Source organism: Marmota marmota, unplaced genomic scaffold (assembly GCF_001458135.2).
Source record: "Marmota marmota marmota unplaced genomic scaffold, marMar, whole genome shotgun sequence".
In the NCBI taxonomy this organism is placed as follows: domain Eukaryota; kingdom Metazoa; phylum Chordata; class Mammalia; order Rodentia; family Sciuridae; genus Marmota; species Marmota marmota.
In genome coordinates, this window is record NW_026000223.1 from 7,461,534 (window position 1) to 7,482,370 (window position 20,837).

The 20,837-nt window shown below is 41.4% G+C and overlaps 1 protein-coding gene across 1 annotated transcript; it reads right to left on the reverse strand.

The window, feature by feature from the left end:
• Window positions 1-14,019: 14,019 nt before the first annotated feature.
• Window positions 14,020-20,026, reverse strand: Got1l1 (glutamic-oxaloacetic transaminase 1 like 1). The gene is made up of 9 exons (XM_015501222.2): window positions 19,042-20,026; window positions 18,191-18,372; window positions 17,531-17,642; window positions 17,011-17,120; window positions 16,703-16,795; window positions 16,457-16,607; window positions 15,813-15,978; window positions 14,658-14,800; window positions 14,020-14,201 (listed from the first exon to the last, which is right to left on the reverse strand). Exons 1-9 carry the CDS (start codon window positions 19,154-19,156, stop codon window positions 14,026-14,028), a joined length of 1,248 nt encoding a protein of 415 aa, XP_015356708.2. The 5' UTR covers window positions 19,157-20,026; the 3' UTR covers window positions 14,020-14,025.
• Between the last annotated feature and the right edge of the window lie 811 nt (window positions 20,027-20,837).

Consider the following 20,837-nt stretch of genomic DNA (forward strand, 5'->3'; position numbering starts at 1 on the left):
GATTCAATCTGGGAAAATCGTATGACTTAAGAAATTTGTTGATGCCTTCAATATCTTCTATTTTATTGAAATATAAGTTTTCAAAATAATTTCTAATTTTCCTCTGTAATTCTGTAGTGTCTGTTTTGATATTGCCTTTTTCATCACGTATGCTGGTAATTTGAGTTTTCTCTCTCCTTCTCTTTGTTAGCATAGCTAAGAGTTTGTCAATCTTATTTATTTTTTCAAAGAACCAACTTTTTATTTTGTCAATTTTTTCAATTGTCTCTTTGTTTCAATTTCATTGATTTCATCTCTAATTTTAATTATTTCTTGCCTTTTACTGCTTTTGCTGTTGATTTGTTCTTCTTTTTCTAGGGCTTTGAGATGTAATGTTAGGTCATTTATTTATTTACTTTTTCTTCTTTTAAGGAATGAACTCTATGCAATGAACTTTCCTCTTAGTAATGCTTTCATAGTGTCCCAGAGATTTTGATATGTTATGTCTATGTTCTCATTTACCTCTAAGAATTTTTTAATCTCCTTCTTGATGTCTTCTGCAACCCATTGTTCATTCAGTAGTATATTGTCTAGTCTCCAGGTTTTGGAGTAATTTTTATTTTTTATTTTGTCATTGATTTCTAATTTTATTCCATTGTGATATGATAAAGTGCAGGATAGTATCTCTACTTTTTTGTATTTGCCAAGAGTTGCTTTGTGGCATATTATATGGTCTATTTAGAGAAGGATCCATGTGCTGCTGAAAAGAAAGTGTATCTACTTGATGTAGGTTGAAATATTCTATATATGTCAGTTAAGTCAAAGATATTAATTGTATTATTGAGTTCTATAGTTTCTTTATTCAACTTTTGTTTGGAAGATGTATCCAGTGGTGAGAGAGGTGTGTTTAAGTCACCCAAGATTATTGTATTGTGGTCAATTTGATTCTTGAACTTGAGAATAATTTGTTTGATGAACATAGCTGCTCCATTGTTTGGGGCATATATATTTATGATTGTTATGTCTTGTTGGTGTATGGTTCCCTTGAGCAGTATGTAATGACCATCTTAATCCCTTTTGATTAACTTTGGCTTAAGGTCTACCTTATTTGATATGAGTATGGAAACCCTTGCCTGCTTCCACAGTTCATGTGAGTGGTATGGTTTTTCCCAACCTTTCACCTTCAGTCTGTGTATGTCTTTTCCTATCAGATGAGTCTCCTGGAGACAACATATTATTGGATATTTTTTAATCCAATCTATGTCTTTTGATTGGTGAGTTTAAGCCATTAACATTCAGGGTTATTATTAAGACATGGTTTGTATTCCAAGCCATATTTGTTTATTTTTGTCATTTAACTTGACTTGATTTTCTTCTTTGATTAGTTTTTCCTTTAAGTTACTACTTCCCTCTGCTGATTTTCATTGTTGTTTTTTTGTTTCCTCTTCATGGAATATTTTTACAAGAATATTTTGTAGTGATAGTTTTCTAGCTATAAATTCTTTTAACTTTTGTTTATCATGGAAGGATTTTATTTCATCATGAAATCTAAAGCTTAATTTTGCTGGATACAAGATTCTTGGTTGGCATCCATTTTCTTTCAGAGCTTGGTATATGTTGTTCCAGGATCTTCTAGCTTTTAGGGTCTGGGTTGAAAAATCTGCTGTTATCCTAGTTGGTTTTCCCCTATGTGTAATCTGATTCCTTTCTCTTGTGGCTTTTTAAATTCTCTCCTTTTTCTGTTATGTTGGACATTTTTATTATAATGTGCCTTAGTGTGAATATGTTGTGATTTTGCACATTCAGCATCCTGTAGATGAAGCCTTATTATCTTAATTCAGGCTGTTCTGTTTTGCTTTCTCTCTCTCAAGTTAGGGAGGTGGAGAGGGAGAAGAGAATGGGGGAAAAAGTGTCAGTTTTGAAATAAGCCACAGTGGCCAGGCAGCAAAGTTTACTTTTAAAAATGGACCTCTATTACATAAAGAGCAGATCAACATTTTAAGGAGACCTTGTTATTTCTAAACATAGAGAATTAGCATATTAAAAGTTAACCTTACAAAAAACCTTGAATAATTTCCTGCTGATTATAGCCAACTTGAATCACATACAGGAACGTTTGATGATGATGATGATGATGATGATGATGATGATGATGATTTAGTTGTAGATGGACACAACACCTTTACATTATTTATTTATTTTTATATGGTGCTGAGGATCGAACCCAGGGCCTCACACATGTGAGGCAAGGGCTCTTCCACTGAACCACAACCCCAGCCCACATACAGGAACTTCTTGAGATTTACCTTCTACAAACCTTTTGCAACCTACTTAGACATTCTACAACTTATTTATATCCTTAGTTTTGTCCTTTTTCATCTTGGACTTTAGCACAAGAATATTACTTTATCATATAACATACTTTCTCATCCATAAACATTTATTTTTCCTACGATTTTCCATACTGACACAGCTCCCTGGCTGCCAGGCCACACAGCCAGTCTATGGGTCCCTCCCAAGAGTATCTGAGGAGCTGTAGAGTAGCAGAGTGGCAGCGTGGGTGGGTTGGAGCACAGGCGGCACGCATGGCCTGTGGCCACATGGAGCCCATCATGCAGGTGTGGCAGTCATGAGGTGCTAAAAACCAGGGTGTGCAGACCTGTCACCCTTTAGCAGCCAGGCCTAGACACGGAACAGATGTCAGCTGCAGCCACACAGCACAGCAGCCCAGAAAATGTGAATATAGATTGTCCAATGAATGACCTCAACCTCCTGCTTCCTGACCTGTGGTGAGAAAATAGAAGTGAGGCAGACCTGAATGGAAGTTGGGACTCAAGAGTTAGTACATTTCCGAACCTTAATTAGCGTAAGTTTGGGGCTGGGGTTGTGGCTCAGTGGTAGAGTGCTCACTTAGCACATGCAAGGCCCTGAGTTCAATCCTCAGCACTACATAAAATAAATAAATAAATAAAAGTATTGTAAAAAAAAAAAAAAGAATAGCGTAAGTTTGGATCAATAGCAGTGATTCCAGTGCTTTATAAACCCATAGACTAGTGCACACAGATGGAGAAAACCTGCTATCAGGTCTCCTCTTCCATTGCAAGAGTTCTGTTTCTGCTTCTGTTCTTCAATAAATCCTTACACTCACTCATCCTTGTCTATGGATTTCATTCTTTGAATTCACAAGACAATAACCCTGAAAGAAGAAGAAGAAATTGATGGTGGGCCGAGGGCATGGCCTGCCATTAAGAGCAGTAACACCTCTCAGTGGCCTGCAGCTTGTGCAGGCCCCACCTGCCAGCAGAAGCAGTGAATCAAGTATCATCTTAAAACTTCAGTTTCAATACTAAAATATATTTTCATACCTATAATGTTCTGGATCTCTTTTCTAGTTTCAGACTTTTTCTTAAATTCATATTCTGAAACAAACCTTATGCCCCACACGTAGGGAGCAAAAGTCATTATACAATATCTATCAGATTTAGCCTTTTAGAAATTAAAATAGAGCCAGTCACAGATTTTTACAGTATTACCCGGATATGGAGTGGGCTTGTGCAGTTGGGAAAGTTAGGGGTAGAGCCTGTCAGTGTGGTGGGTGCTGAAATCAAAGGTTCAGGGGGCCACTCATCTTCCATGGAGGCATATCTACTCCCACCATCACTACTGTTTATTTTTATCCTTAGGATTTTCCAAAGGAGAAGCTCTTTTTTTCCTTTTCCAGTGTATTCGAGAGTTAACCCTTAAGTGATTGGCCTCTGAATAAGGTCAGCATGAAAAAGCATACACAAGAGAAAAAAAAAAAAACCCAGTTAGACAAAACAAGACTAGTCAGACAAAATATACTAATTTAGGCATGCAGGATTAAAGGTAAATTCACCAGAAAAAGACAGAGGCTTCGAGATAAAAAGTGGTGTGGTCATAATTACCATAATGGTATATGGTTCATCTTTAGTAGAACAGAGTGCAAGAAACTTACTGAAAGAGCAGAATCCCAGAGTAAGAAAAGAGGAAACAGTCTGTTATGTTCCACATCCGCTTGTATTTAAAAGGGACATTTTTTTCTTTCTGACTTCCAAACAGCTTGGGCACTTGCTCCTGTAGCTTACATTTCAGACGGCTATCAGGCAGGCAGCTAAGAAACTAGGAAAGCTGCCCTACTGAGCATGGGAGGCAAAAAATTCTGAGTGATGTCCCCAATTAAGAAGGCAAAAAATCAGATTTCCCCAACTAGGAGAGATAAGAGGAAGTGTACTATAATTAAATGAAATAGAACTTTGGGTTTTTCTGTGCAGGATGAGGGGGAAATACAGAAGAAAATGCGTCTTGTGAAGATCTAAAGAAGGCAGTCTGATAAGAAAGCCTAAGGTTTCTAGAGACTCTATTTAGCACTTGACAGAGAGAAAGTGAAATAATTGAGAGTCAGCAGGACATGAAGAGTAGTTGGGAGTAGCCTGACCATCAGGGTATACATGTAGAAATAGGCATTTCTTCAGATAAGGAGACTGGCTCACACTTGAGATTAACAGATCACCTCTTTCCCAAAGACCTCGGATCAGACTAAGAGTTTGTCTCAGTCTGATCTTTTGTGCAGCAACAGGGAGTCACCCCAATCTTCTGCTTGCAATTGTCCTCTGTGCCAAGCACAAATTCTCTCCCCCAGAAAGGAAACTGAAGCAAGTCAGGACCGGCATTCCCAACACCTAAGTGACAGGGATCAGCTCCATCTGTCCAGACCAGCAGCTGTGTTAGTCACTTTTAACCAGCTGACAGGTCCAGGTATTTAATAACAGTTTGTCCACTAATGAAAGAGCAAGAGAAATGAGAGCTCCCTTGTCTACATTGTTCATACTTCAAGAGAGAGGAGAAGGGGCTCACCAGTAACACAGGTTTATCAGGACAAACTGCAGAGAGGGCTCAGTAGAGACTGAGACCTGTCTTCCGCTTACAGCCTGGGGTGGTTTAGGGACGTGAGGGAGTGGGGGAATTAGGTCCTTGCTAGAGGGTTGTCAGGGAAAGGGCCTGTGGTCACCACCTCCGTTCTTTGAGGTGGCAACTGATCCATGTCAAACCAGATGTTTTTCAGAATTTCAGTCCCAGATGGTTTTCCTTCTTTGTATGAAGATGGAGTATTTTCTGGAGTTTAGGTGAGTTGAGTCAGAGTGACCATGAGGTGATGGAGGACATGTTTCAAAATGGTGTTCTCAGTATCAAGTTCTTCCCAACAAAAATGACACTAAACATGATGGTTTCCACAGTGTGGATAGGAAGCCAGTATTCCTTGGCTTTTCATGACCATATTTATCCTTCCTAGGCTCATGAAGAATAGAAATACAAACATCACTATTTATATCAACATTTGAGTGCCAGATTTCTGTAATGAATTTCATTTTAGGAGGCTGGAAGGAATAATCTTTGGGGAAAGTGAGATGAGTCTTAAAAACACCACATTCTTTTTTTTTTTTTTTTTTGGCAGGCAGCAGGGGAGGGGGGTGCAGGGAGAGGACTGGGGATTGAACTCAGGGTCACTTGATCACTGAGCCACACTCCCAGCCCTATTTTATATTTTATTTAGATACAAGGTCTCACTGAGTTGCTTAGCACCTCACTGTTGCTGACGCTGGCTTTGAACTCACAATCCTCCTGCCTCAGCCTCCCCAGCCACTGGGATTACAGGTGTGCGCCTCTGAGCCTGGCTAAAAAAAACACCACATTCTTAAAGTGCATCTGGAGGACCAACAATGACTTCCCATCAGTAGAAATCGTTGTCATCTATTAAACATGCTGAAAAGCCTTCCATGGAATTTTTGTTGAGTTAGAGAGGCTGCAACGAGCTCATCTTTTAGACAGAACCTCAGTGAGGTGCCAGGTCAGTGACTGTCATATAAAGAAGGTCAGTAGTGAGAAGTGGGACAGAAAACATCTGCCAGCTGTGTTTGCAATAGCAGGGGGGACTGGAGCTTCGTCATCCTTCCTGCCTTGGGCCAGGCTAGTGCCAGGGCTTCCAAAGGGCTGGAGGCAGCTGTAGTTGGATGTGATCAGAGATACCAGCCTAGCAACAGGCGTGCCAAAGCTACGAGAGGCACGTGTATAACCCTATGCATGCATAGATTCCAGGAATATGTTGGAGTTTTCCAAAAACCTTGTAAGCATCTATTCTCCATCTTTTCCTGTGAAGCTTTTTAGTTAGGTTATCATTTGTCCCACCATCTAGACAGCTGCAAAGTTAAACCATTACTGCTAAATGTCTTCTGACAAATACCCTGGAGACAAGGCGTTAGTGTTGTGTTAGCCCTTATCAGTCAGACTTAAAGTGGTGTCTTCCAAGGAACCACCAGACGAGTCAAATATTGACAATTCTCTGGGAATGAGGCTTCGAAGGAGTTCCAATCTTATTCAACCCTCTATCAGAAACTGGTTTTTAACCATGTTTATTTGCTGTTGCTTTTTAAAGCTAGGCCATAACTGGAGAGAGGAGGATGGGAATTAGGTAAGTTAGAGCACTACAAAGCTCATTGTTCAGCTATTTTTCTTGAATAAACACTCCCTAGGTTGCTGCAAGCCTTTGATAATATCCAGAGTTCTGAAAAAGTTGTTGCTGACAACTTGCCAGATTCTCCCTGCTTTTGTGGAGGAGAAGATTTCCAGAGGTCCTTAACCCACCGTTTTCACTGATGTCACTTCCCTTCCTCTATCTTAACTTTCCTTCACACGCCATTCAGATCCCATGAGTAGAATAGTGCTTGCTGCCTGTGGGCTCTGTATCTCTTTTGCTCCTCTCCTGTGTCATACTTTTTCCTGTAGAACCTCAGTCCTAATTACACCAATCTGCTCTGAGTCTTTATACAAGTAGTTGAATTTTATGGTAGAGACCATAGAACCTTGTTCAACACAAGTGGATAATAATCTGTACACTCGGTTCATACTCTTTGCTACATTCATCTATTTATTTTGGAGACAGGATCTCACCATGTTGCCCAAGCTGAGCTTGAACTCCTGAACTCAGGCAGATTCTCCTGCCTCAGCCTTCCAAGAGACTGGGACTACAGGTGTGTGCCACTTCATTTGGATCATTTCCCACAAGAGGCTTAATAATGTGTCTTAGTTCCTGATCTTTCTATTGCCATCCAGTGTCACAGACTCTCTGCTATAGTTTGGATCTAGAATGTCTCCCAAAGATCCATGTGTTAAAGACTAGACCCCCAGCATGGCACTACTGTGAAGTGGCAATACCTCTAAGAGGTGGGGTCTCTGACTGGGAATGTAGCTCAGTGTTAGAGTACTTGTCTAGGTACAGCCTACTCAGGGGTCCTTGTCTTCGGGGGTATTCCCTCAAGGGGACAATGGAACTCTAACTTCTTCCTCTCTTTTTTACTCCTTGGCTACTATGAGATGAATAGCTTGCTCCACAATAAACTGCCACCATGATGTGCTGTCTTGCTATTGGTCCAAAGCAATGGGGCCAATTGGTTATGGACTGAAACCTCTGAACCATAAGTCAGAATAAACTTTTCCTCTTTTTTATTTATCTCAGGTATTTTATTACAGTAAGGAAAAGCTAACTGATACAATCCTCTTTTATTTCCTGTTCTTGGATGCTAGGAACATTGACTATTTTATTTTTATTGTCTATTTCTCCACCCTCTTAATGATTTTTTTAGTTTGGTTTATTTAATAAATAATGAGTAATAATTTTTTCAAATATTCATGTTTATTTTTTAGTAAATTACTGGTTCATATCCTTAGCCAATTTTTCTTTAAGGAATTCTTTTTCTTTGTGTTGTATATATTATAAACCAACTTTTTTTAAAAAAAATTTACTTAGGAGTTATAATAGCAAAAAAAAATATTGGCCAGAATTTTGAAATTTTAACAGCTTGACTAATAATGTCCTACACCTCCTTGTGTGCTTATCAGCTAACACAGCTCCTCATACAAAATACAAAGGAAACTTGGAATCTACTGTGAGTGATGACTGGAATGACATAGAAATATCTCAAAGCAAAGGCTTCCTAAGGCCCAAAGATTGTCATTTGCCAGAGGTTCCTCTGGCAAATGCTTGATAGAGTTGCATAGAATATAAGAGCCAAGAGAATGTTTAGATAGTGTTATGATTCAATGGGTCATGATACTTTAAGGATAAAAAAATGACTTGGGTGCATGTATGAATATATAGCAACAAATTCCAACATTGTACTATAATGCACCAATAAAAACTGTGTGGGGACAAAGCAACTCAGTGAGACCCTGTCTGTAAATAAAATACAAAATAAAATAGGGCTGGGGAGGTGGTCAGTGGTCGAGTGCCCCTGAGTTCAACCCCCATACCCCCAAAAATTTTTTAAAAATGTGTGGGGAAAATTTGCCTTAATTGAAGAAAGTTTGTTACATAATAAAGTTCTTAATTAGAAAAAGATGTTGAAAAATTTTTATCATTTACTAAGTAAGTTCAGAAAAATGAAATTATCTGCTCAAAGATACACATCCAGTTTAAGAGTCACATTAATTATCCATGAATGAAAGGGATTCATACTAAGAAGTTAGACTCTGGAATGAAAACAGGATGTGGATAGGGTAAGCACAGATCTTCTTGAGGCTGAACCATTCAAATTTAATATTAATCAATGAAATACTATTTTTGTGCTCCAAAGTCTACTGTTTTAAAGGGGTTATGAAGACTTATACATACATATGTATATTGATTAGATTTTAAACAAAATGGAAAGGTAAATTCATAAAACTTTTTTTAAAAGGAGGAAGGAAAGAATTACCTTGAAAGGTACAGTAAAAGCAGTTAGACATTTTTAACTTTGGAATGTTCTTTACGTAATCATGAAAGAAAGTAAAATGCTAAGCAAGCATTTATCACTCAGCTACAGCCTTAGTCCCTAACACCTTCGTTTAAAAACAGGTAATGGGACAGGCTCTGTGGCGCACGCCTGAAATCCTAGCAGCTTGGGAGGCTGAGGCAGGAGGATCATGAGTTCAAAGCCAGCCTCAGCAACTTAGTAAGTCCCTAAGCAACTTAATGAAACCTTGTCTCTAAAACATAAGAAAGGGCTGAGATGTGGCTCAGTGGTTCCCCCTGGGTTAAATCCCTAATACCAAAAAAAAAAAGTAATGAAGGAATTGAGCTCTAATTCTTCTAATTCTGCCTTTCTTACATAAAATGTATATCACATAAAATAAATCACAGTGAAGGCAAGTTTCTATTTATAAATCTATTCCAGCTAATCAATAGGAATGTCAGTGAGAGAAATGTCAAAGAATTTTCGAGAAAAAAAATAAAGAATGTTAGAATTAAAACATCTCTTTTCTGGGATGGGATAGAGTTTGGCAGTAGAGCACTTGCCTAGTTTGTGCACGGCTCTGAGTTTGAGCCCCAGCACCATGAAAGTAAAATATTGCTATTCTGCAACAGTAATGAATAATTGAGCAAGGCAATGATCAACAATGACTGCTAACATCTTAATAAGACAACAAGTTTCATGTACTTCCAGGAGAAAGAAGCAACACCATTTATCATGTGACCATCCTAAGACCATTAAAAAAAAAAATCAAGCTGTCTGGGGTCTTTGTGGGACATTCAAAATCTAAACTATAGCCAAGCCAATTCAATTTTAAGAAATTGCAAAGAAAAAAAAGATGGAGGAAGAAGCTATATTTTTTAAATACTGTCTATACTTGTATAACAAATACTCCCCAAATTTAGTGCCTTAAAATGGCAACATTTAATTTGCTCGTGAATCTGTCATTTGGGTAGGGACAATTTATCTCTGCTCCACTCAGGCTCGAAGGCTGGAGGCTAGAATCATCACATGTCTAGCAGCTGATCCTGGCTGTGAACTAGGACCTTCTCTGGAGCTGGGGCCAGAACACTCACATAGGGCCACCCCATAAGGTTGCTTGGCTTGCTCACAAAGCAAGAAGGAAGGGAGGGAAGGGAGGGAAGGGGAGAGGAGGGAAGACATAGAGGACCCGTGGAAGCTGTACCACCTTATAAAACTTGACTGCAAAAGTCACACAGCATCACCTCTGCTATACTCCATTTGTTAGAAATTTCCCTCAGGCAAGAAGAATTAAACTTTATCTTATTTACTTATTTCCTGGGGTGAGGGGTTGCCAAGGAATGAATCCGGGGCTTTGTGCATGCTATGCATGTACTTACCACTGAGGTACACCTCCAACCCCAAAACTTTACCTTTTGAGGAGAGGAATGTCAAAGAATTTTTGAGAAATTTTTTTTTTTTTTTTTTAGGGCTGGGTTGTAGTTCAGTGGTAGAGCCCTTGCCTGGCACATGTGAGGTACTGGGGTTCTATCCTCGGCACCACATAAAAATAAATAAATAAAATAAAGGTATAGTGTCCATCTACAATTAAAAAATTAAAGCCACCATAATAAACAATTACAATCGGTTTAGTATAAAAAGTATTGTTAAAAAGAATAATTTTAGGAAAATCAGGGAAATACAGATATTATATATATGTTTATATATTATGTGTATATATAAATAATATGTACATGTGATATTGCATATATGTGACATTAAGTAATGTGTATTGGGGGGTACATGATAATGCTGTTGTAGTTATTTTATAAAGAGGAGTCCTTGTCTTTAGACATACATACAAAAATATTTATGGATGAAAATATGCGATGATTTGCTTCAAAATATCCTGGAGGTATGCATGACTATATAGAGGAAACTCAATATTGTCTATGATTTAACCGCAGAAACTAGGTGATGGGTACAAGGGGATTCCTTATATAATTCTTTCTACTGTGTTTGAAAATGCTTACAATAGAAAGTTTTAAAGTTTAGTGGATCAAAACTTTCTGATCGACATAACCCGAAGAGTCTGTTATTTTCTCTGGCCCCAGAGATTGGGAAGAAACCATAGCTGAGTAAAGCCACTTTTGAGAACAGTTAAATCACGCCACCCATAGGTACTAAGGGTTGCTCAGGAGTTATCCTGACATTGGGACAGGAAGCTCTTAGGACCTGGGGACAAAGAAAGCTTCAGAAGTCCTGAAGGGGAACATGCATTTGTGGACAAACAGAGGTGCTAAATATCAATCTATTTTGAAACAGCAGAAAGCTAGAGGAGAGGGCTACATTAGACCATGAACTTGACGGCAGTCCTTCTCAAGACGGAATTTCTGCTTCCTCTGTAAGAATTACAGTCTATTGGAATGGGACTATTTAATTTCCAGGCAGGAGCTCAATAGGTTTAACAGACAGGTTCTGGGATCTCAAATCCAACCCCACAAAGTCTGTGGCTTGTCTGCGCTCCCCATAAGCGTGATCTTCAAGGAAGGCAAGGGACCTGAAAATAAAATTGCCTGAACCCTTGTGCTAGACCCAGCTCTGCACCTAATTTAATGTGTGTGTCAAGGCCTCCAGGGCCACCTGCAAGTGTAATGATTCCTTAGAAGGGCTCATGGAACCCAGAAAACTGTCATACCTGTGGTAACAGTGGATTTCAGTGACAGACTGAAATTAGCTAAGGAAAAAGGGCCACAACATGGAGTCCTGGAGAAAGCAGGTGGGAGTGGCCGTTGTCTTCTAGTGCAGCCACATAAACATTACTTAACTCTCTCAGCAACTAGGTATGGCACCATAAATGACATGCTGCCAACCAGAGAAACTCAGCAGGCCTCGGTGTTCAGAGCTTTTATTGGGGGCATCAATCACATAGGCATGTAGTGCTCACATAAACTGACCTTTGCTATTCAGTCTCCATTATTCCCCAGAGGTCACACTGGGAGCACATCCTGGGGCCTCAGGCTTATCAAGACACTCTTACCAGGCAGAATCAGCAAGAGAAGCAGGTCAAGGGCCACACCTGAAGACCCTTGGAACATTCAGGGTTTGGGCAATCAGTTCCTCCCGGCTAAATCCTTTACTAAAACACTCATTGGCATTTAGTACGTCACCTTTTTTTGTTGCCTACATTTTTATCATTGTGATGTTGTGATTTATAATTTAAAAAATACATATATTTTATCTCCACCCAGTTCCTGGCACAGAGCCCTAAAACCCTTGAAATTCCCTGAGTGTTAAGAGGTATAAAGGTGAAGGAAGCATCATTTTGTTCACAGCAAACCCCTTTTAACCACATCTAAGCTTATGTCAATGAGGTGACTTTTAGAAGCCTCTGAGGACGAAGGGCTAGTTGCCAGGGGAACCAATCATGTGATTAGAGGGTTCAGAATTTTAGCCCCAGCCCCAACCTCCCAGGAAAGAAGAGACACTGGAGGTTGAATTTATCACTGACAGACACTGATCTAATCAATCATGCGTACTGATCTGATCAGTCATTCCTGCTTAAAAACCCTAACTTAAGGGATTGGGAGAAATTTCAGGCTGTTGAATGCATGGAGGAGTGGGGAGGGGTCACCTTTGAAGAGGGTATGGATATTCCAGGCCTCTTTCCTCATAGTTGCCCTGTGTATCTCTTCCATCTGCCTGTGTCACATCCTTTTATAATAAACTGATAAATCTAACAAACTGTCTTCCTAAATTCTGAAAGTCATTCTAGCAAATTATTAAACCCAAGGAGGGGTTTGTGGGAACCTTCAGTTTATAACAGTTCTGCTAGAAGCCCAGGTGACAATCTGGGCTTGCAACTGGCATCTGAAGTGGGGCCAGTCTTATGGGACTAAGCCTTAACCTTTGGGATTTGACACTACCTCCAGGTAGATCATGTGAGAAACTATTGAATCATAGGACATGTGGTCTGTGTCCACCAGAGAACTGAACCATTGTGCAGGAAACCCCACACAATCTGGTGTCAAAATTGAGAGCAGTAGCAGAGAATAGAACAGTACAGAGAAAACACACACACACACACACACACACACACTTTTCTTTTCAGACACATAAATTGTATCTCCCCAGCTAGAGTAGAAGGCACCATAAAACAGAATTGTGTCTCATACATTTTTGTCCTGGGTTTTTGAGAGTTCCGTCTATTAGTAGATAACCCAGTAAATGTTTTTTGTTATTGTGCCAGTGACATTTTCTCAGGTTGCTCTCAAACCTAGGATATGCCTTTAGCTCCTTTCCACCTATAATCCCAATCCTAGCCACCCATCAATATCCAAATCAAGTCCTTCCTCCTCATTAGGTTTTCTCTAAGCCAGGTGTACCAATGCAGGCTTGTAATCCCAATGACTTGATGCGGGGAAGCGGAGGGAGGAGGGTTGCAAGTTCAAAGCCAGCCTCAGCAACTGAGCAACTTATTTAGTCTAAATAAATAAATGGACCCAGGATGTAGTTCATTGAAAAAGCAACACTGGGTTCAATTCCCAGTGCCACACACACACACACACACACACACAATTCCCTAAGGGCTATGGTTGTAGCTCAATGTTAGAGCACTTGTCTTGGACACATGAGACCCTGGGTTCAATCCTCAGCAACACATAAAAAAATAAATAAATAAATAAAGAGAAAAATATTGTGACCATCTACAGCTAAAAAAAAATATTTTAAAAATTTTCCCTTGGGGCTGGGGATGTGGCTCAAGCGGTAGCGCGCTCGCCTGGCATGCGTGCGGCCCAGGTTCGATCCTCAGCACCACATACAAACAAAGATGTTGTGTCCGCCAAAAAACTAAAAAATAAATATTAAAATTTTCTCTCTCTCTCTCAAAAAAAAAAATTTCCCTAGTTATTCCAGCCCACATTGAGATATTTCTGACACATCTCCTGCCTGGAGAATCTTTTGTGACTTTTACCACATCCAGCCTTAAAATATTACTTAACTGTTTCATCTGACTAAAGCTTATCTCCCAACTAGACTATAAGCTTCTGGCGAAAAAGGACTGAATTGTACCTGTTGCATTACCAGCTCAAGGTCTTAACATAATAGCTGCTCAATAAATATATGACCAATGAAGGTAGACATCCTTTTCTCTGGCTCTTCCCCCCGCCTCCGCCATTTACCAAGGCAGCCCGTTGCTTCATAAATAGATGAAAAGGATGAAATGTAGCAATTAATCATTAGCACAGGATTTTTTCAGAGACTAAAGCTTTTATTCCAATCAGTGGTTATTTACATCCTGAAGATGTTTCTCGGAGTTCTTTGTGAAGAGGATAGCCTCATTGATGCTCTGGGTGATGTAGTCAATGTTGCTGGCATTGATACAGGTGAAGTTAATCCTAGTACTCTTGGGCATGTAGATATGCTTCTTCTTGATCAGGTATTCCACCTGTTGGTCTGTGAAAATCACAGGACTTCACATCCTGGGGTTGGCCACTTTTAATTTCCCAGGAAGGATTACTTGGGATAGAAACTGTTGGCATTTCTGAGGTTCCAAGAGGGTCTTTAAAGCAGCCCCACTTTTTTTTTTTTGTACCAGAGATTGAACCCAGAGTCACTTCACCACTGAGCCACCTCCCCAGCCCTTTTTTATTTGTATTTTTAAATTTTGGGACAGGGCCTCACTAAGTTGCTAAGGCTGGCTTTGAACTTGGCAATCCTCCTGCCTCAGCCTCCCAAGCTGCTGGGATTACAGGCGTGTGCCGCAATGCCTGGCAAAGCAGCCCCACTCTCCAGAGGAAGTAAGGCAGATCTGGATCAATGCTGTGGACTGGTTACCTAGTCAGTGAACTTGAATGCTCAGATACAGTCCCAAAATCAGAAAGAGGAGAGTCACCTGCTCTAGACACTTACGGCTGAGTCCAAGATAACCGTGGGTCCCAGTCTGTTCAGTGATGTGGTCCCAGGAGCCAGGGGTTCCCAGGAGCCGGAGCTTCTCCTTCACCTTCTCCTTGATCAACATGATGTTCTCTACAACCTCTTTGAGACTCTGCTTCCTGCCAAGAAAGGATAACAAAAAATGAGAGTACGAGGTCTCCCCTGCTTTTTGTTAGTTTGTTTGTTTGTTTTTGATATTTTTTAGTTGCTGATGGACTTTATTTCTATGTGGTGCTGAGAATCGAAGCCAGTGCTCGGCCACCCAGCCCTCTCCCCTTCTTTTGAACCTCCCTACTGCCTTTCCACTCCTCTCACTGCTCAAAGCCCCAGTAGAGTGCCCTAAGGACACCAGGGGAGTCTGGGCTCTGGGGTGGCTATGAATGGGAGGAAGATTTGATCCTGCTGTAGTCTGGATCTTAAATGTCCCCTAAAGGCCCGTGTGCCTTGGTCTCTCGCCTGTGATGCTACTGGGAGCCGGCGGAGCCTTTAGGAGATGGGGCCTCGTAGGAGGCAGTTAGGTCATTGGGGGTGTGCCCTTTGAGGCAATATTGGGACCCTACTCCCTTTCTTCTCCCTTCTTTTCTTTCCAGCCATCATGAAATAAGCAGCTTGCTCCACACGCATTCCTCATCACATTGTACTACCTTATCACAGGCCTAAGCCACAGAACCACAAACTGAATCCTCCAAAACTATAAGCCAAAATTAACCTTTCCTCTTTTTAAGTTGATTATCTAAGGTGTTTTATTACAGTAACAGAAAGCTGAGAAACACATATCCCACGATAATTTAAATATGTTGAGCAGGCTCCCAGGCAGATTTTGCCAGGATAACAATCTCCTGATGCTTTCAGATTTCTTCCTGCAACCAAAAAATGTTCAAGTAACCCATTGGCCTATTTCCAAAACGAATGTTCTATTTTCCACCTTCCCCAAGGTAGGGCAACCCTTGGCATAGCTACAGGCATACATATACAGTAGTCCCTCTGTAAAATTTGGCAAATGAATTGATGAATGTATGAGATAAACAGGCTACATGGCAGAGAGAGAACCAGCCAGCTGAATACTATGAACAAAGTCTAGGTATCCAAGGGCTCTTCCCACCTTCCCTACCCCAATCCTTCTGCCCTTACCATTCTCCCTGAAGGGCAGGGTTACAGAGGATGGAGGTGATTATGCGAGCACCCCTGGCAGGAGGGTTGAGCCACAGTGCCTGGGTGTAGTTCATCAGCTGGGAGAGGACACACAGCAAGTGCTGGTTGTTGAGTGTTGCCACGACCAGCATCCCCAGTCCTTCATCTGCAATTTGGGGAAGACAGCTCACCCTCAGTCTCCTCCTGCGTGACCTCAACCCTCACCTACACCCCTCCCCCAGCCTTACAGAAGAGAGGATTGAACTATAAGGTCTTCATCCAGAATAGTTGGTGGTATCTGTACCCAGGAAGTTGCTACAGTCTCTTCTAGAAAAAGCACCCACAAGTCCTCCTTCAAGGAGGAAAAAGAACTTGAATGATCACTAGTCCTACCCTCTCAACTTAGGAAACAGAGGCTTGACCAAGTGAAATGATTGGACCAAAGTTGGTTTGGGAAGCTAATTTAGTATCATTTCTTTGGGAAGCTATTCTAGTTCATTTCTTATCCTTTCAGCCGCCATGGCTCTCTCTCCTTGGAGTCCTGCACTACTTCCAGAGGGTAAGTGTCGTCAAACATACTGCTCCTGTCACGGACGTGGCACCAATTCCACCTCAGACTACCCCTTCTCCTGCCTATACCATACCATAAATGCCAAAATTCTTGGACAGAGACTGGCTGCAGAAGAACTCAAAACCTTGAGACACAAAGTATTGTAAGATTTCGGCATCTTCTTCCAGGTCACCGGTGGATAAACCTTGACAGGGAATGTCAAAAAATGGGAATATCCGTTTGTTCTGTAGGAAAAAGAAGAATCAACAAAGCATGGGACTTAATGGAGGAGAGAGCAGACGGCAAGAGTGAGGGAGTTCAGGCAGGATGCTGAGTTTACCTTAATGGTGAGCATCAACTTGGCCAACTGACTTTGTGTCCACTTGCAGTCAGTGATGTTCCCAATCACCAAGATACAGTCACGTGGCATCTGCTGCAAGTAGAGACAGTCTCATCAGGTAGGTCTTCTACCAAAGGATAGTGGCACCAGGGCATTTGGAGGAGAAATGCTCATCCATGTTGGTTCCTACCCACAAGGCCAGGTAAATCCAAGCCTAGTGAAGGCTGTGAACAACTTGGGGAGGAGGAGAGGAAAATAAGACTAAAAGTCAGGTCTGGGCAGAAGTTTCTGAGTGGGGGTCCCTCTACCTCCACCACATCAAGGAATATGTTGGAGTCCATGCACAGGTGCTTGGGATCCCAGATGCAGTATTCATAGACTGTAAAGCCCATGTCCTGGAAGACGATTCCATATGGTTCTGTGGGAATGAAGCCCTCCATCAGCTGTGGTACATGGAAATGGACAGATAGAGGCAGAGACACTGGAGAATGGGGCTGAGTCACTGGCTGACAGAGGAACAATAACAGAAAGAGAGTTGTCTGGCTTGTCCACCATTTTTCTCATGATAGAGAATAAGGACAAGAGTGAAAGATTACAGATGGGGTGGGAATGAGGAACAGGCAATGGGGATCTTCAGTTGCCCTCATCTTGTACAACACTCACATTATTATTATTATTATTATTATTATTATTATTAATAGTTGTAGATGGATACCATGCCTTTATTTATTTGTTTATTTTTATGTGGTGCTGAGGTTCGAACCCATGCCTCACATGTGTGAGGCAAGCACTCTGCCACTGAGCTACAGTCCCAGACCCAACACTCACCTTTTTGAGTTGAAATCATGCAAACGACTTGAGCATCCCTAAGCCAGGTCTTGAGGAACTGGGCCCCAAGCTGGAAGGCACCACTGTCACCAACAGTGTGCACACCTCCTACCTGTCAGCAAAAAATAAACAGAAGTAACACTTTAAAGAAGTAATAGTAACTGGAACTCAGTTAAAATTACTTTTTTAAAAAAATATTTATTTATTTATTTATTTTAGTTTTCGGCGGACACAACATCTTTGTTTGTATGTGGTGCTGAGGATCGAACCCGGGCCGCACGCATGCCAGGCGAGCACGCTACCGCTTGAGCCAGTTAAAATCACTTTAAAGAAGTAATAGTAACCTGGAACTCAAACTTTTTTTTTTTTCAGTGCTAAGGGTGGAAGCCAGGGCTGTGCATATAAAGCATGTGCTGTACCACTGAACAACAACCCCAGTCCCCAGTTCAGGTCTTTCTTGAATTTCGAGTTTTCGAACCAGCAGAGTGAGTGAGTGCAAACAGCACTGGATTTTGGTTCAGATCCAGGCTGACCCTCAATGGGCAAAATTGTGGACTTTCTGAGTCTCACGTGCTGCTTTTGTCAATGTTGGGGGGCCCTGCAAAGTTCCTTGATGGTTTAAGGTTATGCAGACACAGATGTCTACTCTCTGGCTCTCACCCTGTTCTCCACAATGGCTTGGCTGTACTTTCCGAAGAGGAGTTCCAAGGAGGCCTGAATGAATGATTTCATGCCAATCATAGGCAAGTACTCATAGTTCAGAGAGGGATCCTGTGCAATCTGCAGTCGGGTCTTGTTTACCACAAGAGAAACCCAGGGTTGGCCTTCATTGGTCATGCAGACTGTGAAGGAAATGACAGAGGGAGCTCTGATGTGGAGTCTTGGAGCCTACAAGTGTGGGCTTTGCAGACAACCCACAAACAAAAAGTCTGTTCTGGGCTTCTTGGGGCTTTGGAAAGTTGCCTATGAAAAGATATCCCCCACCATCACCTGTATTTTTTCTTCATATAAACAATGTGCTGTTAGCAGATGTGTATAAATTTTGTCCTCCTCTTTAAAAAAAAAAAGACAACCAAAACTATGCCATTTTAAAGATTAAAATTGTATACTAGGTTCAAGTTATGGATACACAACACCAAACCAAGGCAATCTTGACTTTCACAGTTCCAAGGGCTGAGTGCATATCAGAAGGGTCAATTTGGGGAATAAGAAAGAAAGAAGAGGAGAAGGAAAGAAGAGCATGAGGAGGAGGAAGAGAAGGTAGCAGTTGAAGAGAGCCCAAAGTACAGAACAGTAGAAGAGGCCCTGACTATTTCCTAGAAGGTCCCAGAGAAGATCAGAGGGCATGGAGTGACTTGGGACCTTCTCTGCCCTTTTCCCCACTGGGCAATTCTGTTAAAAAGTAAAGACCTTTCCACCTGCAAAGGCTTGGGCCATCCTCCATCCTCTGTAGCAGTGAAATCCTGCTGAATCTGTATTAAGTCTCCAACTCTAAAACTACCAGCATCTACCTTTGTAGGCCAGGAACATCTTGTCAGGGTAATCATCTTGTTTGTAGGTCTTTAACAAGGTGCCTTCTAGCTTGTGCATCATAGGCACATCCATGAACACTGAAAGGGTGGGCATAACTAAAATGAAAGGGAAGCCCAGGCTCTGAGCCTGAACCCGTGCTCTTCCTCCAGGCCTGGGCCAGATAGTCCTCACTCTTCCCAGACCCTGGCAGCTCCAATACAGAGACTATGGACAGCTGGTTGCCAGAGCAACAGAACCTCACAACTCCCAGCCTCCAGCAGGGCAACACTCAAGGGCCACGGGAACATTCCATGGCACTTGAGGAGAATCCCCTGGGAGAGTTGGCAGGGGGAAGGGGCAGGGAAGGACATGGAATTCCCAGGCACTTTTCTCTAACGCACTGCCTTCTCTCTAGCCCCAAGTCATCCAATCCAAAATAACAAGTCAGCTGTTTAGAAAAAAGGACAAGGTTGGAGACCAATGAAATAGGTAGGGCTTCCCAGATCACATAGCAGCACAAGTCAAGTGATAATTTTTTAAAATATTTTATTAGTTGTTAATAGATCTTTATTTATTTATATATGGTGCTGAGGATCGAACCCAGTGCCTCACACATGCTGGGCAAGCACTCTACCACTGAGCTACACTCCCAGTCCAGAGGGATAAAGTTTTAAACTTTCTACTTTCATTTTGCAAAGGGCCTAATCTTTTAAAAGCAATAGAAGGAGTGCACTGTTTTCTTCCACAGTTATTTTAACAGAGTCCCATGTTTAGAAACAGTGTAATTTGCAACTCAGTTAAATCCATGTTTGTCTCAGTAATCTACAGCCAAGACTTCTACACTTAACAGCTTCACTGATGGCCCATCAGTACAGGTAGACAGCAGAGGCCAGCAGACAGCAAAACCAATGCAATGCGCACAAAATGAGACATATTTTCAGGATCTGCATTATAGCTTTCTTTGCAATGCCAATGAAAAACTAAACACCAGTTACTGAAGGAATGTTTAAATGACTCATGAAGAGCAACATGACGGAATCCTATGCAGCTGTTGGAGGCAGCCCTGGATGTACAGATGGGGGAAGATCTCTAAGATATCTGAAGCAGAAAACATGGGAAATACTGAATACATAGCAATGCGAGGGACATTTGGAGGAAAAGAAAAGGTATATTTGCATGGATAAGATTGTGTGCATATGGATTCTCTAGGAGGATACATAAGAGCCATCTAAGTGTAATTGCCTCTGGAGAGTAGCATTGGGTATCTGGTGGAAAGAGCTACTTTTTTTTTTTTTAATCCTAGACCATGTGAATAGATTTCCCATTCAAAAATCATGCTTATAGCCAGGTTTGGAGAGCACACCTGTAATCCCAGCAACTTAGGAGGCAAGGCAGGAGGAGCCCAAGTTTGAGGCCAGTCTCAGCAACTTAATGCGACCCTGTCTCAAAAAATAAAAAGGGCTGGGGATGTAGCTCAATTTTAAAGCACCCCTTAGTTCACTCCCCAGTACAGGAAAAAAATAAAAAAGCAAAAACCTCCAATCATGCTTATACATTTTTAAATGGCTGCAGCCTTTCAGACATTATATCCTTTCTACATAGAAGAGAGAGTGGCTTCTCTTGGGTCCCTGGAAGGATGAGAACGTTTCCTTCCCTGAAGCCCACATCCTTCTTGGTCCTTTCTCCTTGGCTTCAGTGGAGTCAAGGGCCAATTTCTTGATCTTAACCCATGAATGAGATGAGATACTCTGGTCAGTTTAAAACAATTGCCTAGGGCTGGGAATGTGGCTCAGTT